The sequence below is a fragment of the Biomphalaria glabrata genome, chromosome 3 (assembly GCF_947242115.1).
Source record: "Biomphalaria glabrata chromosome 3, xgBioGlab47.1, whole genome shotgun sequence".
NCBI classification, from domain to species: domain Eukaryota; kingdom Metazoa; phylum Mollusca; class Gastropoda; family Planorbidae; genus Biomphalaria; species Biomphalaria glabrata.
The window spans coordinates 6,308,228-6,336,173 of record NC_074713.1 but is presented as its reverse complement, the minus strand read 5'-3'; the positions used below and the strand labels follow the sequence as shown (position 1 = coordinate 6,336,173).

The following is a 27,946-nucleotide window of genomic DNA, read 5'->3' as shown; positions in this document are numbered from 1 at the left end:
ATTTTGTCGGAGAACATGTCCCGCAAACCTCATGCGTCGTTCTCTCACAATTTTACTAAGGGGTCGACTCCCAGTTCGGCATAGGATTTCCTTGATTTAGATCCGATCTCTATAACTGACTCCTGAAATCTGTCTTAGCCATCTTTGTTGAGCTATATTTAGTGTTTTTCGATTTCGGTAGATGACTATTCACTGCAGTTTATTAATGGAGCCCTGCCACAGGTAAAAATGTGTAACCTCTCTTGAATACGCTCTTGGAATTAAGTGACTGTAGTTTGCTTTAGATTTTATATCGAAAAGAGAAGTTTTATAGTCAAAATCTTCTGTTGGGGGTTTTTCACCTCAAAATGCTCTGTAGGGGGATCTTAGACTCAAAACCATCTAGAGGGGTTTTAAACTTTAAAAAAACAGCCATCTGTAGAAGAAACTCAAAACCCCGATTGGCTTGGCTACGCTCAAATAATTTTAGTGTGTAATTTGTTTTTTTTTTATATTGAAGATGTATTTTTAGCACGAAACCCCTCATAGCATTTTGAGGGCATAATTTGCTTTTTTTCTTACACTGAAGATGGCGGGGGGTTTAAACTCAAAACCCCTTTGACTACGCTCATAGATTTTAGAGTGAGTAATTTTCTTTTAATTATATTGAAGAGGTACTTTTTAGCTTCAAACTCCACTGGAGGGGAGTTTAAACTAAAAACCCCATAGACTACACTCATAAAATTTTTAAGTGTATAATTTGCTTTTTTTTATTATTAAAAAGAAGTATTTTTTACCAAAACTGAGTCAAAACCCATTTAGCTACGCTCATAACATTTTGAGTGCGTAATTAGCTTTTTTTTATATTAAAGAGGGGGTTTATCGTAAATTTTAGACGGGGTTTTAAAATCAAAATCTTCCTTAACTGTGCTCTTGGAATTAGGGGATTTTCGTTTGCATTTTTTTTTGTTTTGTTTTATAGAAGAGGGGGAGTTAACTTCGAAAACCCCAGGTAGAGGGTTTAAAACTCAAAACCCCTGGTAGGGGGTTTTAAACTCAAAACCCCTGGTAGGGGGTTTTAAACTCAAAACCCCTGGTAGGGGGTTTTAAACTCAAAACCCCTAGTAGGGGTTTTTAAACTCGAACCTCCTTGGTAGGGGTTTTTAAACTCAAACCCCCCTGGTAGGGGTTTTTAAACTCGAACCCCCCTGGTAGGGGGTTTTAAACTCAAAACCCCTTTGGTTGTGCTAGGGCAAGTGATGGTTTAGTATTAAAATCTCACCTAAAATAAACAAAATCAAAGCAAAAAATCAGTCACTAAATTCCGAATCCCCCCCTAAAGGGGGGGGGGATTTCATTTCGGGGGGGGTTTGAACCCCAAGAACCCCCCCCTGGCTACGCCCATGACTACTACGTACTCATTGCTTGGCTGAACTGAAAAACACACAGCAGACTAGATACAATTAAGAGATAGATGTCTGTGTAGGGAGAAGCATCGAGGGAATGATGGGTAAGAAACAAAAATAGTTCAATTGAAAACTAAAATCCGAAAGAAAGCAACTCACCAATCTCATATATGTTAAAACAAACTCGCTGTTTTAAGTTTTAATATTTTAGTTACTGTAAAAATAAAAGTAAATAAAACGCAATACAAATATCCTCTACAAGACGTTCAAGTCAGTAATGGGCTTAAATGCCTTCGAAACTAATCAGGCTACAGTATAACATTGAACAGTAAAATAGAAGAAATAAAAATGGACATTCGCATACCATATAAAAAGTATTTATAAAATAACACAATATAACAGGTAACGTATAACGCTAAAGAAATGGTCAATCTAAATGACATAGTAATAGCTCAAGTCATTCGTCTATCTATAGTCTATATGGTATTTCTGAGTTGACAATCTAGAAGTGTGTATACATGTAAGATCTTACAGATAAAACTAGTTGATTGTTATACATGAAACTCTTCTCCTTTATTGCATTTCAAAATATGAAACCTCGTTTTGAGTCAATTGTTACAAATGTAAATTGAAGTCATAGTGATACTGAAAGACTCGATGTTACGGAGTCTTCTGTCTTGGTAGAAACATGTTCGAGTGGACCCGGTGGTCTTTTAGGCCCCTACGAGTGTCTATCAAGAACTAAACAAGGTCTAGTTTCCATTTTTAAAGGTGTCCAAGTCCAGTTATGATTACGTTATAGTGTTGTAGTCAGGTTATGTCATGTTATTGTGTGGAAGTCATGTTATGTCATGTTATAGTGTTGTAGTCACGTTATGGCATGTTATATTGTTGTTGTCACGTTATGTTATGTTATAGTGTTGTTGTCACGTTATGTCATGTTATAGTGTTGTAGTCAAGTTATGTCATGTTGTAGTCACGTTATGTCATGTTATAGTGTTGTAGTCAGGTTATGTCATGTTATTGTGTGGAAGTCATGTTATGTCATGTTATAGTGTTGTAGTCACGTTATGGCATGTTATATTGTTGTTGTCACGTTATGTCATGTTATAGTGTTGTTGTCACGTTATGTCATGTTATAGTGTTGTAGTCAAGTTATGTCATGTTGTAGTCACGTTATGTCATGTTATAGTGTTGTAGTCAAGTTATGTCATGTTGTAGTCACGTTATGTCATGTTATAGTGTTGTAGTCAGGTTATGTCATGTTATTGTGTGGAAGTCATGTTATGTCATGTTATAGTGTTGTAGTCACGTTATGGCATGTTATATTGTTGTTGTCACGTTATGTCATGTTATAGTGTTGTTGTCACGTTATGTCATGTTATAGTGTTGTAGTCAAGTTATGTCATGTTGTAGTCACGTTATGTCATGTTATAGTGTTGTAGTCAAGTTATGGCATGTTATAGTCACGTTATGTCATGTTATAGTGTTGTAGTCAGGTTATGTCATGTTATTGTGTTGAAGTCATGTTATGTCATGTTATAGTGTTGTAGTCACGTTATGGCATGTTATATTGTTGTTGTCACGTTATGTCATGTTATAGTGTTGTTGTCACGTTATGTCATGTTATAGTGTTGTAGTCAAGTTATGTCATGTTGTAGTCACGTTATGTCATGTTATAGTGTTGTAGTCAAGTTATGGCATGTTATAGTGTTGTTGTCATTTATGTCATGTTATAGTGTTGTAGTCTGGTTATGTCATGTTATAGTGTGGAAGTCATGTTATGTCCTGTTATTGTGTCCAAGTCCTGTTATAATCATGTTATCTTTATTACTGTCTAATTCTTGTTAAAAAGTCTTACACGGTCTTTCTGTAATCTATCTGTCATGTTGTATCCGATTAGCTTCTATATGTGTCCATATTCTAGTCAACATTTAGGCATGTGTCAATATTTTGTCCACGGTAAATGGCCACATTTAAAACGTATCTTTCCTTAGGATTCCAACTGGCTAAGTGTGAATCGCCAATTTTTTATTCTCACGTAAAAGTCATAATTTCATATAATAATGTCATAATATAATGTCATCTTATATGACATAAATTTAAAAAAAAACTAATTGTAATATATTGTCATGTGAAGAGGCCTTAAATATGAGTTTATAAAGAAACATATTCCCATAGCATCTTTTCAATCATCATTTCATTTCACATTATGGGCCATCATCTTCACGAACTCTGTGGATCAAAGTGATTAAATCAAAATTAACACATCGAAATAATTTTCTTTTAATTGTACATAATAATAAAATAAAATAAAACTGCAAGATCTCTTCAAACAATGAATAAAAAAAAAGGATTTTTAAGACTAAGACTGCTTTATTGATCCTTATGGAAATTTGTTGTGGTTACAAGGACTCTTTTGTCATATAAAGACAGCACAACAGAAACAATTAAAATATATGTTACAAAAATATCTTTTCAAACCGGAAGCGTTTTTTTCAGGGTTCAAAGGACTAGTCCCATAACTGGGATGAATTGCGAAGTACTATTTAGGTCAGGCAGCTCTCCATATATACATGTTTTCTTCCATATGGGGGTGTGACAGCAAATGACTTACATGATTATAAAGCATACTGAAGCATTAAGACTAAGACTTAGACTGCTTTATTGATCCTTATGTAAATTTGTTGTGATTACAAGGTCAGGGACTCTTTTCTCATATAAAGACAGCACAACAGAAACATTCACATAAATAGAACAGACGCAACATATAATGCTTTAGCATTATTTCATGCCGATTGCCTTGTTAAAATTAGATACCGACCCACCCAAAGAACAAAGAGAAATCAAAATCTTACAAAGAAGGACAAAGAGAATAAGCATTATCCTATACGGCAAAGGCTTGCAATGTATTTGATGTCACATGTCACACAAATCAAAGGCTGTAACACTATTCGCCTATATTAAGCAACATATTTCTCAGATGATATAATTGTTTTTTTTTAGTTCTAGTTCCTCACTCCCACAAACCTACGCGTAGAAAGATATTTTCGTCACATTGAAGTTCGTAAGAAGAATGCCTCTCACAGGATAGTCTTTTCAAAATACCTCTATTCAAGTCACTCCTTCATGGAGGGCGGACGCTTATCTCGAATACTGCTCTAACGATTTTCCTATGAATTGAACAGCTGATGTGTATCGCTGAGTAAAGAATGACTAGCTCGTTGGCCACACGGGGAAAACTCTCGTTTGACAGTTATAATTTTTCAAAGTAAAAAAAAATAAATAAATCCAAATTTGGCTTGATTAGAATTAGAATTTAAAAAAAGCATAGCGAAGTCAGCTATAGTATTCCGAAGTTTTACTATAACAAAGTAAGTTTAAAGTGGCTTCAATTTTATTGAAAGAATATCTAAGCTTTACAATTTTGTTTACGTATATCTAATATAGATGACATCTAGTTTCTAGATCTAGGAGGAGATCTAGACTACATCTTAAGAGTTCTGAATCAGAAGTCTAGTCCTAGTATTAGATCTAGATGTCCGTATAATGATAATATCAATAAATAATCTCATAAGTATGAATTACCCCTCCTGCCCTGACTTAAATCCGGCCCTGGTTGAGAGTACAACTGTTGAATGATAATGAGTAAAACTGTGGTTTGAACCTATATTTCCTTTGTTATAGTTATTGTGTTTCGTTGGGTGTAAAGACAACTTTCACTATGGATTATTGGTGCAAGTAGACCAATAAAGGTTTTTATTTTAATAGTGCGTCCACCGACCTTCATAGTTGACCTGTCCATCGCCATCAATGTCCGCCTCTTTGATCATTTCGTTGACCTCCTCATCGGTCAGCCTCTCTCCCAGGTTGGTCATAACGTGACGCAGCTCTTGCGCCGAGATGTAGCCGTTGCCATCCTGTTGAGGATACTTAAGTCATGTGACATCTATTTTTAGAGATTAAATTACAAATAAAAAGAACCTGGCGAAGCAGTATAGGCTACTAGATGAAGCCGAGATGACAGGAAAGAGCTGGGACGCCATTAAGAAACTAGCAAGAGACAGTGGAGTGTTGTTACTGAGGCCCTATGTAGGTCACAGCTGGGGCTGCCTAGCCACGGGAAAAACTGCATTCCTCATTAATCCTAGAACCCGAAGACAAGCCTTATTACTAGTATTATGTTCCATGAGGAACGCAAAGGAAAGATGATGATGACAGAAGTTATTGTTATTGTGAAAGTGTTTCTAGAAGATTTCGTTCTTTCTTATCATTTTCACGCCGTGTTCATGTAATAAGGGGGTGAACAGGTTGGGAGGTTGGTTGATCCTAAAATAGGTTTAGTCAACGTTCACCACTTACCCTACCACTTTGCCAAAACCTCTTCAGATTTCGGTTGTTGAAATATGGTCTCGAGGTGAAAGTGTGTTATGGAGTGAGTGTGCGTGTTTGTATGGTGACGGTGGGTTAGCATTTGGTTGAATGAAGCCAGATAAGCGTCATTGTCGTCAGCGGTCTTAAAGTAAGACAGACGACTCCAGAACGTGAGACTGAAGGGACGTGTTTGTGTACCATTTACTAAAGTCTATTCCATTTTATTTAAATTTCCTCTCAAGTTGATTTCGTCTATATTGTCATACAATGTATATTTAGTTTTGTTTACAAAGAAGTTATTCAAGTAATTTTAAGTTTTATAAGTTAAATTATAATAAACCTACAGCGGTTAAGTTGTCTACCAACAGTTTAAGTTGTCTACCAGCAGTTTAAGTTGTCTTCCAGCAGTTTAAGTTGTCTACCAACAGTTTAAGTTGTCTACCAACAGTTTAAGTTGTCTACCAGCAGTTTAAGTTGTCTTCCAGCAGTTTAAGTTGTCTACCAACAGTTTAAGTTGTCTACCAACAGTTTAAGTTGTCTACCAGCAGTTTAAGTTGTCTACCAACAGTTTAAGTTGTCTACCAACAGTTTAAGTTGTCTACCAGCAGTTTAGGGCTACAAGTCAACGGCCGTCAACAACAACACAAAAAAAAAAGGGGAGGAGGGGGAATGTTGTGGTTTTGGGTTCGGGCTTAAACTCTGCAAACTATCAGTGAGATTATAATTTGTGTGATATCAATACTGGTACCCTCTGTTACATTACTGGCGTATGGCAATTAAGATAATTTAAATCTCCATATAACAAGGTGTTGTACTTTTCCATATGTTACTCGACAAGCACGTTACTTCTTAAGGAGCGCGCTGGCTAAGTGGTAAAGCAAACAGAGGGATATCGAGTTCAAATCTTGCTGAGGACTGAGATTTTGAACTTTGGTATATTTCGGACGCCCCTGAGTCCACCCAACCCTAATGGATACATGGTATACGGTTGGTCGTGGTGCTGGCAACATAACACACACACAAAATAGTCTTTAAATCTTCTGTTCATATCTTCACTTCATCTTTAACTTAATTAAATTGTTACTTTGTACATATTGTAACTAATTGTTTGAAATTAATAGCGAAAGTTTTCAATAATTACTTAACTCAGGTAGAACTTATACTGTCAAGTAGAAACATTGAACAAATCAACAGAACAGCTGTCTACCCACAATAACACATTTAAACTTTTCTTTTGTTTATTTTGTTATACATTACAACGAGTTTTCCCCTATGAATGGCGATACATGCATCACAATAATAGACATAGCCTACGCCTCTGTGTTTCATGAATAAATTATTTCTGTTGATGTGGCCTGGTATCGTTTAACATGTGTGTTACAATCCTGCTGTGGTGTGTGTATTTACAAGTTACCGGGGGAGGGGGGGATACTTGCTATGAACCTAGGTACTAACCGTTATAGATTTAAAACAAACAAAACAAGTCACTCTGGCGTACATTTAGCCAAAACAAGCCAAAATAGGAATCATTTAAAAACTCGCGAGACAATCCACATGGGAGGAAAAAAGGGGAAGCATTAGACCCAGTGTCTTAAAGTGTCTCAACCTGTCTTGTCCGAGCTTGACTGGAGAGGTTGTTGTTTACTTTTAGTGTAAGAGTCCGGTGAGGTGGGTGGAGGGTGGGAGGAATAAAATGGAGCCGGCTTCTACTTGAAGGAGCGTCTGTGATTTATAAGATAAGATTGGATACGAGAAAATAAAGTTAGAAACGTCGCACTGAAAATAAGAAGCTAATTGAAATGTTATGGTATATGGGATCAATAGGGGTCATTAGGCCCAAGTGAATCATGGTCAGTGCATGGTCAATAGGATGGTCAATAGACTGTCAAGAGAAAGATCATTGTATGGTCAAAAGATGGTCAATGAATTATCAAGTGATGATCAATGGAAGATCAAGAGATGGTCAATGGATGGCCAAGAGATGGTCAATGAATGGTCAAGAGATAGTCAATTGATGTAAGGGGTCAAGGAATGCGTGGGTGTGAAAATATATAGTTACTCTGGTGTGCATTATCTTATTATTTTATTATAACATTGAACCCTTTACAGAGATTATTATTATCATCCCTACTTTATTGTGTAAGTACTAAATAGATTAGGAACCTTGTGCTAATATAAAAAAAACAACGTGTAGATTTAACGTCTAAACAGAGTAGCTTTTACCATTTCGAGAAACCTGAAAGCCTCACTTCGTTTAAATTACTTTTTCATTCTTCGACTCCCTACACTTAGAAATTAGTTTAAAAAAAAATGGACTTTGTGAATTTGTAAAAATGCAATATAAGTTAAGCAGTGGGTCTACCGAAAACCAGAAAACATGGCAAGGGGTCTACGGGACAAAAAAGTTTGGGAACCACTGATCTAGACTCTAAATAATGTCAAAAACTCTAAAAACTTCATGTATCTAGACTCTAACTCTAAAAAATACATGTATCTAGACTCTAACTCTAAAAACTTCATGTATCTAGACTCTAACTCTAAAAACTTCATGTATCTAGACTCTAACTCTAAAACTTCATGTATCTAGACTCTAACTCTAAAAAATACATGTATCTAGACTCTAACTCTAAAACTTCATGTATCTAGACTCTAACTCTAAAAACTTCATGTATCTAGACTCTAACTCTAAAACTTCATGTATCTAGACTCTAACTCTAAAACTTCATGTATCTAGACTCTAACTCTAAAACTTCATGTATCTAGACTCTAACTCTAAAACTTCATGTATCTAGACTCTAACTCTAAAACTTCATGTATCTAGACTCTAACTCTAAAACTTCATGTATCTAGACTCTAACTCTAAAACTTCATGTATCTAGACTCTAACTCTAAAAACTTCATGTATCTAGACTCTAACTCTAAAAACTTCATGTATCTAGACTCTAACTCTAAAAAATACATGTATCTAGACTCTAGCTCTAAAGACTTCATGTATCTAGACTCTAACTCTAAAAACTTCATGTATCTAGACTCTAACTCTAAAAAATACATGTATCTAGACTCTAACTCTAAAAACTTCATGTATCTAGACTCTAACTCTAAAAAATACATGTATCTAGACTCTAACTCTAAAGACTTCATGTATCTAGACTCTAACTCTAAAAAATACATGTATCTAGACTCTAACTCTAAAGACTACATGTATCTAGACTCTAACTCTAAAAAATACATGTATCTAGACTCTAACTCTAAAGACTTCATGTATCTAGACTCTAACTCTAAAAAATACATGTATCTAGACTCTAACTCTAAAAAATACATGTATCTAGACTCTAACTCTAAAAAATACATGTATCTAGACTCTAACTCTAAAGACTACATGTATCTAGACTCTAACTCTAAAAAATACATGTATCTAGACTCTAACTCTAAAGACTTCATGTATCTAGACTCTAACTCTAAAAACTTCATGTATCTAGACTCTAACTCTAAAAAATACATGTATCTAGACTCTAACTCTAAAGACTACATGTATCTAGACTCTAACTCTAAAAACTTCATGTATCTAGACTCTAACTCTAAAAACTACATGTATCTAGACTCTAACTCTAAAAACTTCATGTATCTAGACTCTAAAGAATGTAGCTCTTACCTTGTCAAAAACTCTAAAAGCCTCACGGATTTCTTCTTCTGCGTCACTAGGACTCATCTTTTTGCTCATCATAGTAAGAAACTCTGTGAAGTCTATTGTTCCATTTCCTGTAGATGATAGTGAAGTCATTTTACTTTTGTATTTCACAATTTGCCTGCGACGTAAAGTATTACTTTCACAAAACATGAAAACCTGCCCCCCCCCCCCCCCCAAAACCTGATTACAATGGAGCGGGTTAGGGTAGGAGCCCTGTACCCTAGCAATAGATAAATAGCTTACTTTCCGGTGCTCATACTGAACTGCACTTGGTAGTTCTTTCTAGTGTCTGTAACAAGATGGTTAGAATGTGACCCTGCACGGGTTCAAGAATATGATGGCTTTTCTCTCGCCCCCCAGCCACCCCAAATGTTGAGTGTGACAAATACTAAATCGTATCAGACACTAAATAGTCGCAGCCTTTCAATATAAAGTTGTCTCCAGCTATGCTTGCGGCCTCTTTCCAACTGGTGTCCAGTACCCTTAGGTCCATGAAGGTGAGGTGCCATGTTATACTGGGATGTCCCCGTGTTTTCTCAGTATCGGCCTCCTGGTTATGTTATTCTCTGGGAGAACATGTCCCGCAATCCTCATGTGAAGCAGGACCGGCCTTGGACAAGAAGGCAGCCGTTTGTTCCTCTGATTGATGGGGTCCTAGCATTGGACTAAAAAATTTTGTTTAGAGATTTAGAAAAAAACTTGGATCAAATCTCAAACATAGTAAAGCCATATGGCTCGTTGTCTGCAAGATTAGCTCAAATGTTTACCCTGACTCAAGGTTTATTAACAAAAGTTAGATTTACTTGTTAGTCTAATTATATGTTAGAAGAGCTTTCAGTGAAAAAGGTCGTGATGTTATTTTGAGTCTGGTGCATCAAAAGGCAAACGAAAAGCGGTATGGCTTTAGAAGAAGCGGCCAATGAACCGGCTCAATAGCAGGAAGAAGTCTTGAACACACGAAGATACAGGTTCAAGCAATGCAAAGGAGAGTGAGCATATCTGCTTCGATTGAAAAGATCTAGGCTTATGTCAATCTTCAAATAGCAATAAGGAACATGTCCCAAAAACACTGATTAATCTCGATATAGATACAGATATGTTTTTTTTTTAATAAATGGCGTGATTTTATTTCATAGTTGTTTATTTTTAATTTTCATTTGGGGCCACCAAATTCACTTCGCCTAGGGCCTCAAGTTACATAAGTCCGGCCCTGTGTAAAGCTGGCTCATAACCTTAAGTGGTCGTATGACCCTACATTCACCTACACCTAAGCCTCCACATATCCCTTAGGCTTAGGATATTATTATATTATATTATATTTGTGACCCGATCTCTGTGAATGACTCCAAACATCAGAGTAAGACAGCCATTCACTATTTAAATCAAGAAGATACAATGGATGCTAAGTAACATTGTGTAACCTTCGATACGTCTGAAAGTTGAAATCTCAAATCTTACTTAATAATAAGTATGACTTAAGATTACTTCGTAATAGAGTTTCTTGCCGACTGAAACTTACCGTCAGCATCCACCTCATTGATCATGTCCTGTAACTCTGTATCTGTCGGGTTCTGACCTAGTGACCTCATGACAGTGCCCAGCTCTTTGGTTGTAATAGTGCCGTCGCCATCTTTGTCAAACAATGAAAAAGCTTCCCGATATTCTGAAAACGAAACAAAGATGGAGCACGTGATCACTTCAGCTACACTCATTTGATTTCCTTCTTTTATTATTACGCTTATAGAACTTATCCAGTGCCACTTTTTTCCCCCAGCTGTTAATGTCGATTTTGAAGGGCTTCATGTCACGTTTGCATATATCCGTATACCTTAAAAGTGGACGACCAGCGGCACTGGACAGATCCACACGGAGAGCGAACCTAAAGGAAGGGTCTATGATTGCAGATGGCGTATACACCAGGAGTAGAACGAAGGGTGAAAGTACAACGGCGCCTGGTGATTACAGATGCCCAACCTGTGACCGCAGCTGTGTATCAAGGATTGGCCTCTTTAGTCACACAAGAAGTTGCAAAGGGAAAAGATCGTCTCTCGAGACGTAAAATGCCACTAATCTTATTGTTTATAATACTTAAATTAAGAATGACTGTGCGCGCGGTGCTAAGTGTGAATTGTACTGAAGTGGAATAACTTTGTTTATGCATTCTTTTCACTCTATCAAGCCATAGATAAAGGCACATTCCTCGTCCCATATGCTAGGACAAATTTGTACAAATGCTCCTTCTTCCCTAGTGCTATTAGAGCATGGAATGGGTTGCCTGAGACAGCCAGGAATATCAATGACTTGGCAGAATTTAAGGCACTGGTTAACATGCAGTAACGTCTGTATAGTATGAGATAAGATAACATAATTATATAATCAGGAATGGTTACGAATTTTATTACGAATAGTGTACAAACTTTCTGATATGGTTACTACTTATGGTAGTCTGTATGCTAATATTATGGTATTGCAAAAGTCTATTATCAGCCCAGTATCTTTTTGATAAAGCAAAGAACAGAGGCTGACGTCAGTGCGAAACTTGATAAAGATGCCCTCACGAAGAAGGTCTAAAAGACGAGAAAATGAGAGCTTGGATTTATTTGGTTAGAAAGTTAGATCTAGATGGCGCTAGTTACAGTAAATAGTTCACTGATCAGTATTATTGTATCCAGTATGTACACGAGCTGTAAGTATAGTTTTTCATGTTAGAGTTTGAAAGCATTAAACTCAAGAAAATTACATCTGCTCACATCGCAATGACAAGAAAAAGGACGCCTATTCTAAGCTATCTCGACATGATCAACGCATATTTTTTTCGACCCAGAACCGAACACAACAGAATGAGACAACATCTGTTCCGGAAGCTAAAAGTCGGGACTAGCGAAACCTCCCCTTTTGGAGCATCACCAGAGAATGCTGACTATGTCCATTCAAAGCTGCATACTATATCAAGAGGCCCGAACAAGACTCTGGCCCCAAAACCTTCATATAGAAGAAAAACTATACGGAGAACTGCCTGATCTGGAAACCACTGCGCGGTTCATCTCAGATATAGGATTACTGATCTGAACCCTGTGACATGTAAAATGAGAACGAAGAAGAAGACATCTGCATCGTGTCAATTCATTGTTTCTTAACTCTTTCTCTCCTAACTGACGATACCAACGTTGATTCCACCAGAATGTGGTAAATAAATACGGAGAGAAAGAGTTAAAGTGGTTTTGAGCTATTACTACGTCATCTCTGAAACCGCATACGTCACGATGCATTTGGAGAAATACAACGCAAGTGTCTCTTCATATAAACATCGTGACAGTCTGCATCAAATGTGACAAAATATGCAGGTCGCTACTGGGTCTGGGTGAAACACTGCACTCATCATTAATCTTTAGAATCGAAGACATCGCCTTTCAATATTGTGCAGTTTGAGAATCATTAGATCCAAGGGCGTTCATTATTTTTCGATTAGTTTTTCTACACTAGTTTTTCCTTACCTGCAACTTGTTCTTCTGTGAGGTCCGCCTGTTGAAAAAACAAAAAAATAAAGTCTATATAAGTAAATGAATAAGAGCAGATTAAAGGAGAAGTGGTTTCTTATATTTTATAATTTAAATAATAAAGTTCCAGAACCAATACCAAAAACAAATCAATAAAAAGAGAATACTAAAGTAAATTAAGAATCATTACTGTAAGGAGGCACTAGAAATACATAATGCTTGCAAGGATGCTGAGGAGGTAGCAGGCAAATGCCTTGACAACCAAATTTGATTATTAACTAAATATTGCTATGACAATCTATGACAATTCACTGTTTGCTGTGATTACAAAATGACACGTGAACAAATCAAAGACACTGAGACAATAAGACGTCACTTAGACAAGATGTTACAGAGACAACAAGATGTCACCGAGATAACAAGACGTCCTTACACAACAAGATGCTACTTAGACCACAACTCATAACTTAGACAACAAGATGTCACTGAGACAACAAGACGTCACTGTGGCAACAGGACGTCACTGTGGCAACAGGACGTCACTCAGCCAACAAGACGTCACCGAAATAACAAGACGTCCATTACATAACAAGATGTCACTTAGACAACAACTCATATCATGTCAACAAGATGTCGCTGAGATAACAAGACGCCCCTTAGACATTAAGGTGTCATTTAGACAACAAGACGTCACTGACACAACAGGACGTCGCTTAGATAATTCAATGCCACTAATACAGTATAAAACTTTCACCATGACTATATCTATAGCATTGTATCCGTAAAGTAAAAATGACGCTACTTAAACCAAATACAGCTCACAAAACAATAGTGACTTACATAAATAAAGTATGACGGGTCTACGAAACTAGTCAAACCAGTGAACAAAAATATGTTCCAGCGGCTCCCAATCTTTTTCAGCAAGGAGCCAAATAGATTTAGTATAGACGTGTCATTGTGTTTGTGTGTGTGAAAATGTAGCCAATTTTGAAGATTTCTCTGCAGATTTATTAAGAACTGAAGTTTCTCAAGTTCTGATAGCACCATGTCACGAGTCGATTGTGAACCACGGGTCGTAAGTTGAGCATCACTGGTCTGTTCAAACTTACAACTAAACACCACGGGTCTCACTGTTGTATTCTGACCCACTTTTTAAAAAAAAATGCTCATAAACTTCAGTGAGGTTGTTGATTAAAAACTCCTTGAAGACGGACTGATATAAAATTCTATCAGTTGCCTCCCTTGATTGTCCAAAATTTCCGTGCCGTGACGTAACAGCTGGTTACAAAAGAATGGTGGGGAAGGCTGCGCACTCACTCACTGGTGCTAACTGAGTGGGTTCAAGATTCCGCATCGGTTTTGATTGGTTGAGATTCATGTTTTCTGATACCACAGACAAAGTGTAAAATTTTTTTTTCTTATTTCTCTACTTTGGTAGAAAACATTTCTAATTGTCAAGGAATGTTAAAATACTCATTTAAAAATTCACTTTCTTCTACCCCACCACTCTCACTTTCTGCAGCGTCTACACAATATCTATAATGCAGTAACTCCAGTGGCGGACTGAAAGGGGTTAACTCTTTCTCTCCGAAATTATTTACCACATTCTGGTGGAATCAACGCTGGTATCGTCAGTTAGGAGAGAAAGAGTTAATGTATGTGCGGCCTTCTGATACACACGACTCATGCCAATCACACAGGTCAACGGGTCAACGGCTGTTGAACAAGGGACATTACTGCTAGTACACGCAAATATGACCAGTATTATAGTCATGTGACCGAAAGCCTTCACGGTCGAGAGACAGTGTGTTAAAAAGGACAGTTGAGTCCGGGACAGCAAGCAGAAGGACTGTGATGTACCTTTGAGTCCTCTAGAATGTAGCTGTACGAGCTAGAGAGACCTGTAGTGTTAGGCAGTTCTGTTAATTACAAGAAAGCATTTCAAGTTAATGTGGCCACTTGTGTTTATTGGCTGTTGATGTATTTGTAATTAAAACCACCACATTGTTTATTGAAACTCTTGTTGTCAGTTGATGTTTTAGATGTGCTGTGTTGTATTTTAGCAGTGTTTACAGAAGGCCTGATAGAGAAGATCGTAACAATACTATCGCCATACTATCAACGTACTATCTATACTATCGCCATACGCGTTTAAGGTGAAGACCGGTACCGCCTTTGTTAATACCAACTCTTAAGAACTAACATTCCTTTATCTTTTGTAGGCCTGGGACTGATCCACTCTCTGTATTTTGTTTTACATTGACGGCTGAGGGTGCGGTCAACTAAACATACGAATAGGTAAAAAGAAAATATATTAAATACTACATGTATTTTAAATTATTAACAATTGACGCGTATCATGAAATACCCAGAAAAAAATCCTCCCTTTTGTCGCCCCCCCCCTCCTCAGTATATCAAGGAGCTGGGAGCTGTTTTTGATATTTACGCTCCTAGTTTTGAATTTTGATTTATGGAGCACAACAAGCTTGGAGTCACATGTTGCTTCTTAATCCTCTCCACTGACCCCCCCCTCCTGGCCTCCCCATCCACCGTGCTACCCCCCCCCCCATCCTCGCTCGTGTTGCTAATAAAAAAAAAGATTTTACTAGTTCTATAAAAGTAGGTTACACTAATCGATTTTGACTATTGTTTTATTTTAATTTCTGGACAACTTTGTTCTTTGAAAAAAAAAAAAAAAAAGGGCGGGGAGGGGGGGCATTCTGTCGATTTTTTTCGGAAGATACAGATTTTGTTGCGCTTTTGAGGAGAAATATTTCCCAAAGCAATATCTTTGCAATCCTAAAGGCTCGCAAATTTCTTAGGCACAATCTATTGTAAACAAAAGATTGACTTCCCTGTAAATCGTTGTTGTTCGAGGCTGGCCTTAATGTTTAAAAAAAAAACGTCATGTCTAGTAATTGTCTAGTAGGTTTGTAAAATGTGCTTTAAGATGGTTGAAACTGGTCTGAGGATTAAATATAACTCGAGCCCTTGCTGAACCCAGAAGTTTTGTACACCCCCAAATGCTCGAAATTGTTCTGACATGACATGACTTGATACGTCCCAGACACGTCGCTTGAACTTCTCTGAGCACAAGACAAAACAATGTTCCAATGACACCTGTGACCTGTTACATGTAAAAGGTTCCTATGACACCTGTGACCTGTCACATGTAAAACGTTCCAATGACACCTGTGGCCTGTCACATGTAAAAGGTTCCAATGACCCTTGTGATCTGTCACATATAAAAGGTTCCAGTGACACCTGTGGCCTGTCACATGTAAAAGGTTCCAATGACCCTTGTGATCTGTCACATATAAAAGGTTCCAATGACATCTGTGACCTGTCACATGTAAAAGGTTCCAATGACACCTGTGACCTGTCACATATAAAATGTTCCAGTGACACCTGTGACCTGTCACATATAAAACGTTCCAATGACACATGTGACCTGTCACATGTAAAAGGTTCCAATCACACCTGTGACCTGTCATTGGTAAAAGGTTCCAATCACACCGTTCAAATGATGGATCCGCTTCTTTCTGCATGTACCTTAACATGAAGCCTGGTTTGTAGTCAAGAGTCCTTTAATACACGACTTAACGTTACAGGTATTTTAAATAAGTGCGTGACAACAGAAGAATTAAAAGAAAAATGTCACTGGTCTGTCGCAATGCCAGCGTCTTAAATAAATATTTCTATATTGAAACTCCCAGTCCAGGTAAATAATGCTTATTCACTCAAGGGACCTAACTCTACATTCGGATAAAGAGTTGGAACCCCTGAAGTAAACTCATTCATGCGATCGTATTTGGAACGCCCTCTAGTGGAACACATCGACGAACTTTGAACCATTGATAAACAAAACATATACATTATATTCTTTTAGAAGTTGTCCGTTTAAATGTATGTCTATCTTTCATTAACTCTTTCTCTCCGTAATTATTTATCACATTCTGGTGGAATCAACGCTGGTATCTTCAGTTAGGAGAGAAAGAGTTAACAACCTATCCATTATTTTGTGTATGAATGTTCTAATCTAATGTGTTTGTTTTATTGTTAATCGTCTAAAAAATTCTGTCCGCCACTAAAGGATCCATCTACTTTAATCATTGGCATTGAATTGACCTGAAAAGATTTATGTTGGAAGACAGAGGCCTGTATTGTTGAAAACATACCATATAATCAGAAAATGTATCGGGGGGACAGCACTAACAAAGGGAGACTACAATATATTTTTGTTGCTCAAACGCATCTCAAGTTTAAGTGAAAATGACAATTAGGTCAACAATGTCAATAGCTAAAGAAATGTTTAGATGTAAATCACATCATTCCATCACTAACCTGTATAAGTGATAGATTTAACGTACCAGACACTTGTACTTACCAAAACGTGATAATTAAACCATGTACTAATTGAACACATGTACTAATAAAACACATGTACTGATTAAACACATGTACTAATTAAACACAAGCACTAATTAAACACATGTACTAATTAAACACATGTTCTATTAAATATGTGCACTAATTAAACCCATGCACTTATTAAACAATGTACTAATTAAACATATGTTCTATTAAATACATGTACTAATTAAACACATGTACTAATTAAACACATGTACTAGTTAAACACATGCACTAATTAAACACATTTACTATTTAAACACATGTTCTATTAAATACGTGTACTAGTTAAACACATGCACTTATTAAACACATGTACTAATTAAACACATGTACTAATTAAACACATGTACTAATTAAACACATTTACTATTTAAACACATGTTCTATTAAATACGTGTACTAGTTAAACACATGCACTTTTTAAACACATGTACTAATTAAACACATGTACTAATTAAACACATGTACTAAATAAATACGGAGGCGCTGTGGCTGAATGGTAAAGAGCAACGATTCTGAACCGGAAGTCCCGGGTTCGAGTCCTGGTGAATACTGGGATTTTGAGTGCACCCAGCTCTAATGGGTACCTGACATTAGTTTAGGAAACGTAAACGTTGTTGGTTGGCCACATGACACCCTCGTTAACCGTCGGCCACAGAAACAGTTGACCTTTAATTCATCCACCCTATAGACCGCCAAGTCTGAAAGAGGAGCTTTATTTTTATTTTACTAATTAATGTTTTAATCATGGACTTGTACTAATGAGCTTAATTTGCCACATGAACATGCAGTCTGCCATTTTTGTAGCAGCGCTTTATGATATGGAACGAATCTGTATCTCTTTCTCTGTCTCTCAGTGTATTAAACAGACAGACAGATAGATAGATAGATAGATAGATAGATAGATAGATAGATATACAGATAGATAGATAGATAGATAGATATACAGATAGATAGATAGATAGACAGACAGACAGACAGACAGACAGACAGATAGATAGATAGATAGATAGATAGATAGATAGACAGACAGACAGACAGACAGACAGACAGACAGACAGACAGACAGACAGATAGATAGATAGATAGATAGATAGATAGATAGATAGATAGATAGATATACAGATAGATAGATAGATAGATAGATAGATAGATAGATAGATAGATAGATAGATAGATAGATAGATAGATAGATAGATAGATAGATAGATAGATAGATAGATAGATATACAGATAGATAGATAGATAGATAGATAGATAGATAGATAGATAGATAGATAGATAGATAGATAGATAGATAGATAGATAGATAGATATACAGATAGATAGATAGATAGATAGATAGATAGATAGATAGATAGATAGATAGATAGATAGATAGATAGATATACAGATAGATAGATAGATAGATAGATAGATAGATAGATAGATAGATAGATAGATAGATAGATAGATAGATATACAGATAGATAGATAGATAGATAGATATACAGATAGATAGATAGATAGATAGATAGATAGATAGATAGATAGATAGATATACAGATAGATAGATAGATAGATAGATAGATAGATAGATAGATAGATAGATAGATAGATAGATAGATAGATAGATATACAGATAGATAGATAGATAGATAGATAGATAGATAGATAGATAGATAGACAACTAATTGCATGCCATAACCTTATAAAATGTTTAGAACTTTTTCCCTATCCTCTTGACCCGCACGGCCACATATCTCGTGTGTTGGTGTCAATGGCCCCTCTATTGTTACATCAGCGCACGTAAATGGTTACATTGAAATCCTCGGAGAGTTAATTGATCTGTCTGGTTACATCGATTCTTCGTCTGTTTCTTTGAAACTTTAAAAAATTTTTTAAAAAATTTTTTGCGATCTTTCATTGATTATGAATCGGTAATAAAAGTCTTTCCCGATCAATGGTTCTCATCCTGTGACTCCATTTCCATTGGCAGTACTGCAATGTATTTTATAGCCCCATCCGGCCAATCCGTTTTTGTTTTAAATACAGTTCTAACATCTTTTTTAATATGTATTGGTATCGCAAGGATCATGTGTCACATAGTGACATAGGTTGATAAGAGAGTATTTCTCTTTCAATAGATCTATGTCTATTTATTTCTGTAGAACTGATAGATAGTTAAGTGTCATTCTAAAATTCGATGAACTAAAAGCGGCCCTACAATAGTTTGGATGTTCTACATGGATGCCCTATATAGTATAGTTGCTTTACATAGTATAATTACCTTGCATAATATAGATTCCCTATATAGTAGAGTTGGAGGCGCGGTGGTTGAGCGGTAAAGCGCTTGGGTTCCGAACCGGGGACCGGGGTTCGAATCCTGGTGAAGACTGGGATTTTTAATTTCGGGATCTTCGGGCGCCTCTGAGTCCACCCAGCTTTAATGGGTACCTGACATTAGTTAGGGCGGTTGGTCGTTGTGCTGGCCACATGACACCCTTGTTAACCGTAGGCCACAGAAACAGATGACCTTTACATCCTCTGCCCTATAGACCACTAGGTCTGAAAGAAGAACTTTACTTTATATAGTATAGTTGCCCTACATAGTATAGATGCCCAACAAACTTAAAAAATACCTTCATTTTTATTGATGCCTTATTAGTATAGATGCCTAACACGTAGTCACAAAATAGTAGGGCAGGACCGTTGCAGTAATCTACTCTGTAGTAACTATCAAAGAGACAGCGCACGCTCAAGAGTTTGGACACAATGGAAAGATCACTCTTTCATTTTTGCAACTCGGACGGAGGGAGTTATCCTAGGTAATTTAAGAGCAAAAAAAAAAAAAAAAAAGAGAATTTTCGTCTGTACATTTCAGGAGATTTGTATGAGTTTTCAAAAGATTTTAATAATTTCCGGATATTTCCAGGACTTTTTCGTAGGCCTATATTTTGCAATGTCAGGAGATTTCCAGGACCTCCTGACAGGAGGCCGCGGGAAATCTGTTATGAGTTATAAAATGGTTTAATTTAATAATTTATACACCTAAAATTAGCGCGGGTCCTATAAAAGTGCTGGGCCCACTGAGGTCGCATAGGTTGCAGTGGCCTAAGGTAGAGGCGTATGCTACGCCACCGGTCGACTAGTAGTATATATTCGCAATGTATTATTGATACTTAACATAGTACAGATGCCCCACAAAGTACAGATGCCACACATAGTATATATATGCCCTATATAATTTAGATGTATTACATAGTATGACTGGCTCCTTGGTCGTGCGGTATGCGCGCTGGACTGTCGTTCGGACTTCTCGATGGTCCCGGGTTCATATTCTACCCGCTCCCATCCCCCGTCGTCCTGCGGGAGGTTTGGACTAGGAAGTAAATTATCTTCTACTATGAAGGAACATCCGAAACATGGAAAACATTTGACAAACATTTCACATCTGTCCTACACTCAACCAGACAAATTGTTTCATTTTGTACCTACCATGACAATAAACAGAAAGTCTTAAGTCCAAGACGAAATGTAAAAATAAGTCCTAAGTCCTAGTCTTAATCCAATCCCACAACTCAAATGTCTTCACTTGTAAACGCTGGGCACACCGATCACACACACACGCACAGACACACCCACACACTTATGTATACACCTATAGCTTCAAAATACCTGAAGAAATAAAAAAAAAAAAAGTATTGTAGTTTTGATGACAGAAAAGGAAAAAAAAAACAGCGTGGGGAGGGCGGGGCTGGCACGGCTGCGGGTGACATATGATGCGGAACGCATTGAATAGGAAACACGGCTGCGGGGGGAAGTCGATCCATAACGGGCTACAAATGTACGTTTACCACTTTCATTAGCCAGTTTCCAAATGAGCCCGGGGGTTGTCGCTGCGTTTGGACTAAGGGGCCGCTTTGAACAGTGAAGTACTATACTGAATGACCAACCAACATGATCACTTGAACGTGACACTAAATAGCTAGTTATGTAAAGTAAGAGTGAACCAATCCCCAAATCCTGTGTAGCATATATTAAGTTTTAATTCCTTAAAGACTTGCACCACTAAGCTAAGCTGGTTTGGTTATAGTGACATGACATGACTCTCTTTCATACTTCATGGTACAGTGGAGGGAACACGAACAAAGGGTCATCCAAAGAGAAGCTGGCTGGACAATACAAAAAAATGGACCCAACTCTTTCGATATCCTGCTAAGAACAGCTACTGACTGAGATATTTGGCTACGCGAACTGTCGCAGCCCCGCTATGACGTAAGTCAAGGGACAGATGATGATGTCACAGTTTTACTGTCAAATGGAGGCGTAGTGGCTGAGTGGTTAAGCGCCTGGTTTCTGAACCTGGAGTCCTGGGTTCAAATCTAGGTGAAGACTGGGATTTTGAATTTCGGGATACTTAAGGCGCCCCAGAGTCTACCCAACTCTGATGGGTACAGGATTTTAGTTGACGAAAGTAAAGGCAATTGGTAGTTGTGCTGGCCACATGACACCCTGCTTGTTAACCGTTGGCCATAGAAACAGATGACCTTTACATTATCTGCCCTATACGTCGCAAGGTCTGAAAGGGGAACTTTACACTTTGCTTAATTTCAAAACAAACTTGATTAAAGTCTTTTCGAAATATGGATTGAGAGTCCTTCGACTTTGTAGATAAAGAAACACTTAAACAAAACCTTTTGGCTACAATAAGTCTGGTCTATGGCTGCCGGTAGATGTTAATACACACATGAACATCAGAGATAAGGGATTGGTAAGTTGAACGCAGAGTTTAGGCACTATCAATACCGACAACTAAAATAAGAAAACTATGGACACAATAAATAGATTCTCTCCCCCTTTTTATTTATTTATGAGGATTTTCAAAGATAAAAGAAAAGAATTTAAAAAATGAATTACAAAGTGGCATGAGTTTTTGTATTTCCGATATGGCTCACATGCTCTATTTCGTGCCATTTTGATTGTATAATTTTGTGATTAGCTTAAGAAAACTGTCTAACTGTGTGCATATTTTGCTGTCGGTGTAAAGCTAAATGTACGTTAAAAGAAAGACATGAAATGAATATGCCAAAGCAACACATTTTATTACAGTGATATTGATATTTTGCACTCTTAGCATGAAAAAAAGCAACAACCGTTTTTTGTTTCAAAATTATTTTTTTTTCATAAAAAATAAACCATTTATACTAATATTTACTATTAAAAGTAAAATAGAAAACAACAACAAACAGGGAGGACTATAGCGCAAACAAGCAATGCATAGTAAATTTATCATTACCGAAATAGTAATCTATGCTTTCTTCTCTAGTGAAAAGAAAAATATTTATGTAACAAAATTACAGTTTTGTGCTATTCAAGCTACTATTTTGTAAGCTTTCTTTTTGTCGTCTGCTTCTCTATCTTTGGCAACGTCTTTTCTTTGAGTCTCCGAGGATTGACCTGCAACCTTCGCGATAGCTCCCCAGCTGACTATTTCAGAGGCCATCAGCTATGCTAGTGAGGGCAAAATGGCGCTAAGGTTGACCTTTAAAGTACCGCTTCTGTTACTATGTGCTCCATGACCAACAGCTTTAAATCAGAATTGGCGGCCATAAGCTGGCAAGTGTTGGATATTTTAAACACTTCGTAGCTACAGACGATGAGACCGACCCTGATCTACTGGGCAGAACTGTACAATCCACAGCAGCACTTGGAGGCGCGGAGACCGTGTGGTAAAACGCTTGACTTTCGAAGCCAGAATACGCCTGTTGTGTATTCATGAAAAAGGGGATGCCTTTCATTATCTCTATTCAGTATTTGTGAAGAGCGTCAGAAAGTTATTTCAACTATTCGGGCACTACTGTGTTTGACCATGTCTAGCTTGTTTTAATCTTAAGTAGCCTGTTTAACTGCAGCACCACCGTTTTTTTTCAACATGTGTAGCCTGTTTAGCTGTAGCACCACCGTTTTTCAACAAGTGTAACCTGTTAAACTGTAGCACCACCGTTTTTTTTTCAACATGTGTAGCCTGTAGCACCATCGTTTTTCAACACGAGTAGGCTGTTTAACTGTAGGACCACTATTTTTGATAATGTGTAGCCTGTTTAACTGTAGTGTCACAGTTTCTCATCATGGGTAGCCTGTTTAACTGCAACATCACTGTTTTTGAGCATGTGTAGTCTGTTTAACTGTAGTACCATTATTTTTTTACTATGCATAGCCTGTTTAGCCGTTGCACCACTGATGTTTGACTAGGTGTAGCCTGTTTAGCTGTAGCACCACTGATGATTTCTGACCAGGTTTAGCATGTTGAGCCATAATACCACTGATTTTTTTAACCAAGTGTAGCATGTTGAACTGTAGCAACACTAAGTATTTTTATCAGATGTAGCCAATGAATGGCTTACCAGAGAATAGAACGCATTTAGTTTCTTTAGGAAAAAAATATTCAGTCTAAATAATATTCGTACTTTATACTTAACTATCTCTACTAACTCTCGTGACACAATAAAGTAATTAGCAGTCTTATTAAACTCCCATTTTTATTTCTACTTCTTGGTTTAAGTATTGAACCTATTATACCAGGCATTGACCGTTTGGTTTCAAGTGAGCAGGTCACAGCTGCGGCTTCCAAGCTTTATGATTATATAATTCTGTTTGTAGCCTTGATACGTATTAAAAGGCTTGGATTAACGTAAGCGAAACCCGCGGGCTGGGTCCTTTGTTTTCGAGACATCTACCCACATTGTAAGCACATTGTGAGAACTCACATTTGACCGGTTTAGGAATTTAGATCACGAGACCAAACTGATAGAAGAGATTTTCACTACAAACTAAACAATGTCAAGGGCGTCAAATTAAATTTCAAATTTACCGACTAAATAGAAGTTACAAAGAGAATAGCTTTAAAAATGTGATTCTTCAATGCTACAACGTAGGCGCTATATGCAGTCACATTATTACCATTAATATCACTTACCTATATCTAGACTGGAAAACAAAGACATATCCGATCGTTGTGTGCGTAACACTCTCTCAAGTCGCCCTGAAACTTGGAAAGTCGCTCTTTTCTGTCTTAGATAAGTAATGATCTTTAGTTTTCAAAGTTTAGAAATAATGCAATCCCATTTTTGCAGATTTTAAATAGAACGGGCTATTACCACAGAACTATATATTCACGCAAATTTGTGACATAAAGCCATTTCCTGTTAGTTTCCATTGAGATAATGCTTCGACAATGCTAGATCTAAATAATTCAAGCCTGTTGATTTTAATCACCCTATGACTTTAAGTTCCTATGTACTTCCTATGTCCTAAAACAAACAGAAATATAAAAACTGTGTAACGAATAGATTATCTTAAACAGTTAAGCCTGACATTGCAATCAATGAATCAATTCAAAGCTCTTATTAACAAGACGTCTTAGATTAAAAACGCCTAGGACCTAATTATCTTTTCAGTTTGAAATGGGGGGGGGGGTGAATGATAAGACAAGATAACATTAGCGAAAGATGAAAGTGAAAAAACAAAACAAAAAAAAAAACACAAGTGATAATGGAATGGCCAGCAATGGATTGTGATTAAATAATAAATAACACGGGGGATCACTCGCTGTCGATGGAGGTAATTTATTTCAAATATCACACAGGATTGCTAAATAATTGTTTTAAAGTTTCATGTTAGAGGTAATGGATCTTTTGTTTTAGTTAGATTACACACAGAATGTGAGATAAAGGGTGGTGTGTATGTGTGTGTGTGTGTGTGTGTGTGTGGTGACGAGAGACAGAAGAAAGAGTGAGAGAGAGAGAGAGTATGGGAACGATTGACAGAGTGAGTGATAGAGTGAGTGAAAGAGTGAGTGAAAGAGTGAGTGAAAGAGTGAGACCTCAAGGGACAGTGAAAGAAAGAAACCCAACTATTTCCCAGCGAGATGAAGAATTGACTACAAGGGAGAAGAATCTATAAACGTAACCTGAATTGGTTGGTTAGAATTCTTTCCCTTTAGTTTGTATTTTGTTTTTAAAAAAAGGCATACAAAATGTGGTTAGTATTGTCGCAACTCTCCCCCCCCCCTGCCCCCCCCCCCCCTCCAAGGTTAGGTGGTGAGGTAGAAGATATTCAAATGGCCTTTCAGGGTGGCGAGAGGGGCAACCGACATAGGCAGCGCCTTAATGGGGAGGGGAGACGAAAAAGAAAATCTTGTGTCCATGTCAGTCCATCATACAAATTTTCGTGACCGTGCCATGCCACTCTCCCAGGGCACTGCTGACGCCGCCTTTGGAGGGCATATTTGTGCTGGTTTCAGTGATGCACACGAGGGGGGGGGGCAAAAAAACTTTTCTATTTTTTTTTTAGTTTTTAAATAATTTTAAAATCAATAGTAAAATTCCATTGATGTATTTTAATAAATAGTCCGTAATGGTCCGCGGCCTTCGTTTGCATATCACTGATCTAGCGTATTGGACTCAGATCTATGTCAAACATGGCGAGATGTTCCAGTAACACTTTTAAATTTTTACATGAAAACGAAACTATAGCTACTTTTACATACCTTAGGTTCACCGCTAGTCTCCAGGGAACATTAAGGCCAAGTTTTATTAAGATTGGTCAAACGGTTTTGATTTTTATGAGGGACATACATACCCCTAACAGCAACTAACATAACCTTATTAAAAAAAAATAATTTTAAGATTTTGCTTTCAGTGCATTATTGAGAAAACCATTGACAACTTAGAAGTACTTTTTATCACAGTATACAATAGAGTCTTGGTTGGAATTAGTACAACAGTACAACAGTACAACAGTATGCGTGTGGGCGCTTCGTTGAGTCGTCCAATGCTGGCGTTCAAACAACCGCCTGGCGTGATGATAGGTAGAACAAAGGAAGTCACAGAACACAATAACCCACATCGCTGGCGGAGAGCACTGGTAGTTAATGTGGGAATGTGTGAAGGGAGTGTGTGGGGGAGTGTGTGTGGGGGGGGGGAGTGTGTGGGGGGAGTGTGTGGGGGAGTGTGTGGGGGAGATGCCCACACACCACGTCAGCCAGCCTTTGCTGCCATGGCGGCCATTATGACAACTTAATATCATGTGACAGCCGCAGATTAGTCAGCGTCACAGGGGTTTTTCTTGCTTCCTCCCCTGGCTAGCTTTACTGACTCTGTCCGATCATGTTCCCTAATGGTCATTGATCAGGGTTGGTGATGTATCGGCAGAGAATGAGACCATAAGCGTAGCGCGAGAATGGAACGGGGAAAAAGGGGACGGGGGGTAATCACAACAATACAAGCACACATGGCAAAAGTGTTGCACTTGGTAGGACGCAGTTCAGAAGACATTTGTCAACAGTTTTTAACCCTATCGCCACTAGTGTAAACCTATTGCTACTTGTCTTTTTATGTTTTAAGAAGTACAGGGAGTTATAAGTTTAAAATATAGAAATCAATTAGGCCCTTTTTTTGTCGCTATTAAGAAATTAAAGGTAAATGTCTATACCACTAATGTACACGATGCCTATATAATAATCCAATAATAATAATAATGGTTAACTTTTAAAATAATAGTCTCTAAACAATTGAGCAAAAGGGAGCTTAGAAAATAAAGCAAGAATTATCAGTTTCTGGACATAAGTGAGCGCAGCAATTACGATTTAAATATTTTGCCGGTAATAAGATGAAATAGATGAGATAATTTTTTATTATCAAATGGAAGGTCAGTTTGACTACAATGGACAACCTCAGCGTAACTACAGTACAATAACAGTATAGATGCAAATACGAACAACATTCACAGGAAAACACATAGACACTCATAACCAGCGCTTTATAAATTAGACTTCTATGTACTTCTCGATGACGACAGATGATCTTGTAACATCCTAACCGAAAGTTGGATGAAGCAGTTTTAAAATCTGTCTGTTTTAGTTCAAATGGAAAGGAGACGACCACTTCGTTCCGATCTTATGTAGCAGTGGTTTAATGGGTGCAGGTTGTCTTTAAGAATCGTGAATGTTTTGGAAAGGCATCTTGCATGAAAACTTTCTTCAAGAGATGGGGGAGCTGTGTTCCAGTGATATACGATGCTTTTTTAATTAGTCTATTTAGTCGATGTCTTTGTGACAGTAAAGTATTACCATACCAGCAGGTGATGGCAAAGTTAATTAGACTGCTGATGGTTGCTGTATAAAAAAGTTTATTTATTGTTTTGTCGATGTTAAATGTCCTTAGCTTTCTAAGATACAAAAAAAAAATACAATACAATTTCGAAGATTAAGGATGAGTGTGTATATTTTTACATGACTTTGTAAACGCAGTTGCGCCCTGCATATTTGTTAACATCTGATGCAAAGTCATTTTCTATTTAAGTTCTCAGCAAACCCCTTGTGTTGCACCAACCACATCATAAAATAGTTCAGCATAGGTGACATGTCAGCAAACCACTTGTGTTGCACCAACCACATCATAAAATAGTTCAACATAGGTGACATGTCAGCAAACCACTTGAGGTGCACCAACCTCATCATAAAATAGCTCAGCATAGGTGACATGTCATCAAACCACTTGAGGTGCACCAACCTCATCATAAAATAGCTCAGCATAGGTGACATG

General features: G+C 37.3%; 2 protein-coding genes across 3 annotated transcripts in view; one reads left to right on the top strand and one right to left on the bottom strand.

Annotated features, from left to right (window-relative positions):
- LOC129925029 (calmodulin-beta-like) overlaps window positions 1–27,946 on the top strand; it is a 138,978-nt gene that overhangs the window by 5,565 nt on the left and 105,467 nt on the right. The window lies entirely within an intron of this gene.
- LOC106069723 (calmodulin-A-like) lies at window positions 1,555–21,004 on the bottom strand. Its single transcript, XM_056023066.1, has 6 exons — window positions 20,838–21,004; window positions 12,942–12,969; window positions 10,967–11,110; window positions 9,412–9,518; window positions 5,170–5,305; window positions 1,555–3,620 (listed from the first exon to the last, which is right to left on the bottom strand). The coding sequence occupies exons 1-6, from the start codon at window positions 20,838–20,840 to the stop codon at window positions 3,586–3,588; spliced, it is 453 nt and encodes a 150-aa protein (XP_055879041.1). The 5' UTR covers window positions 20,841–21,004; the 3' UTR covers window positions 1,555–3,585.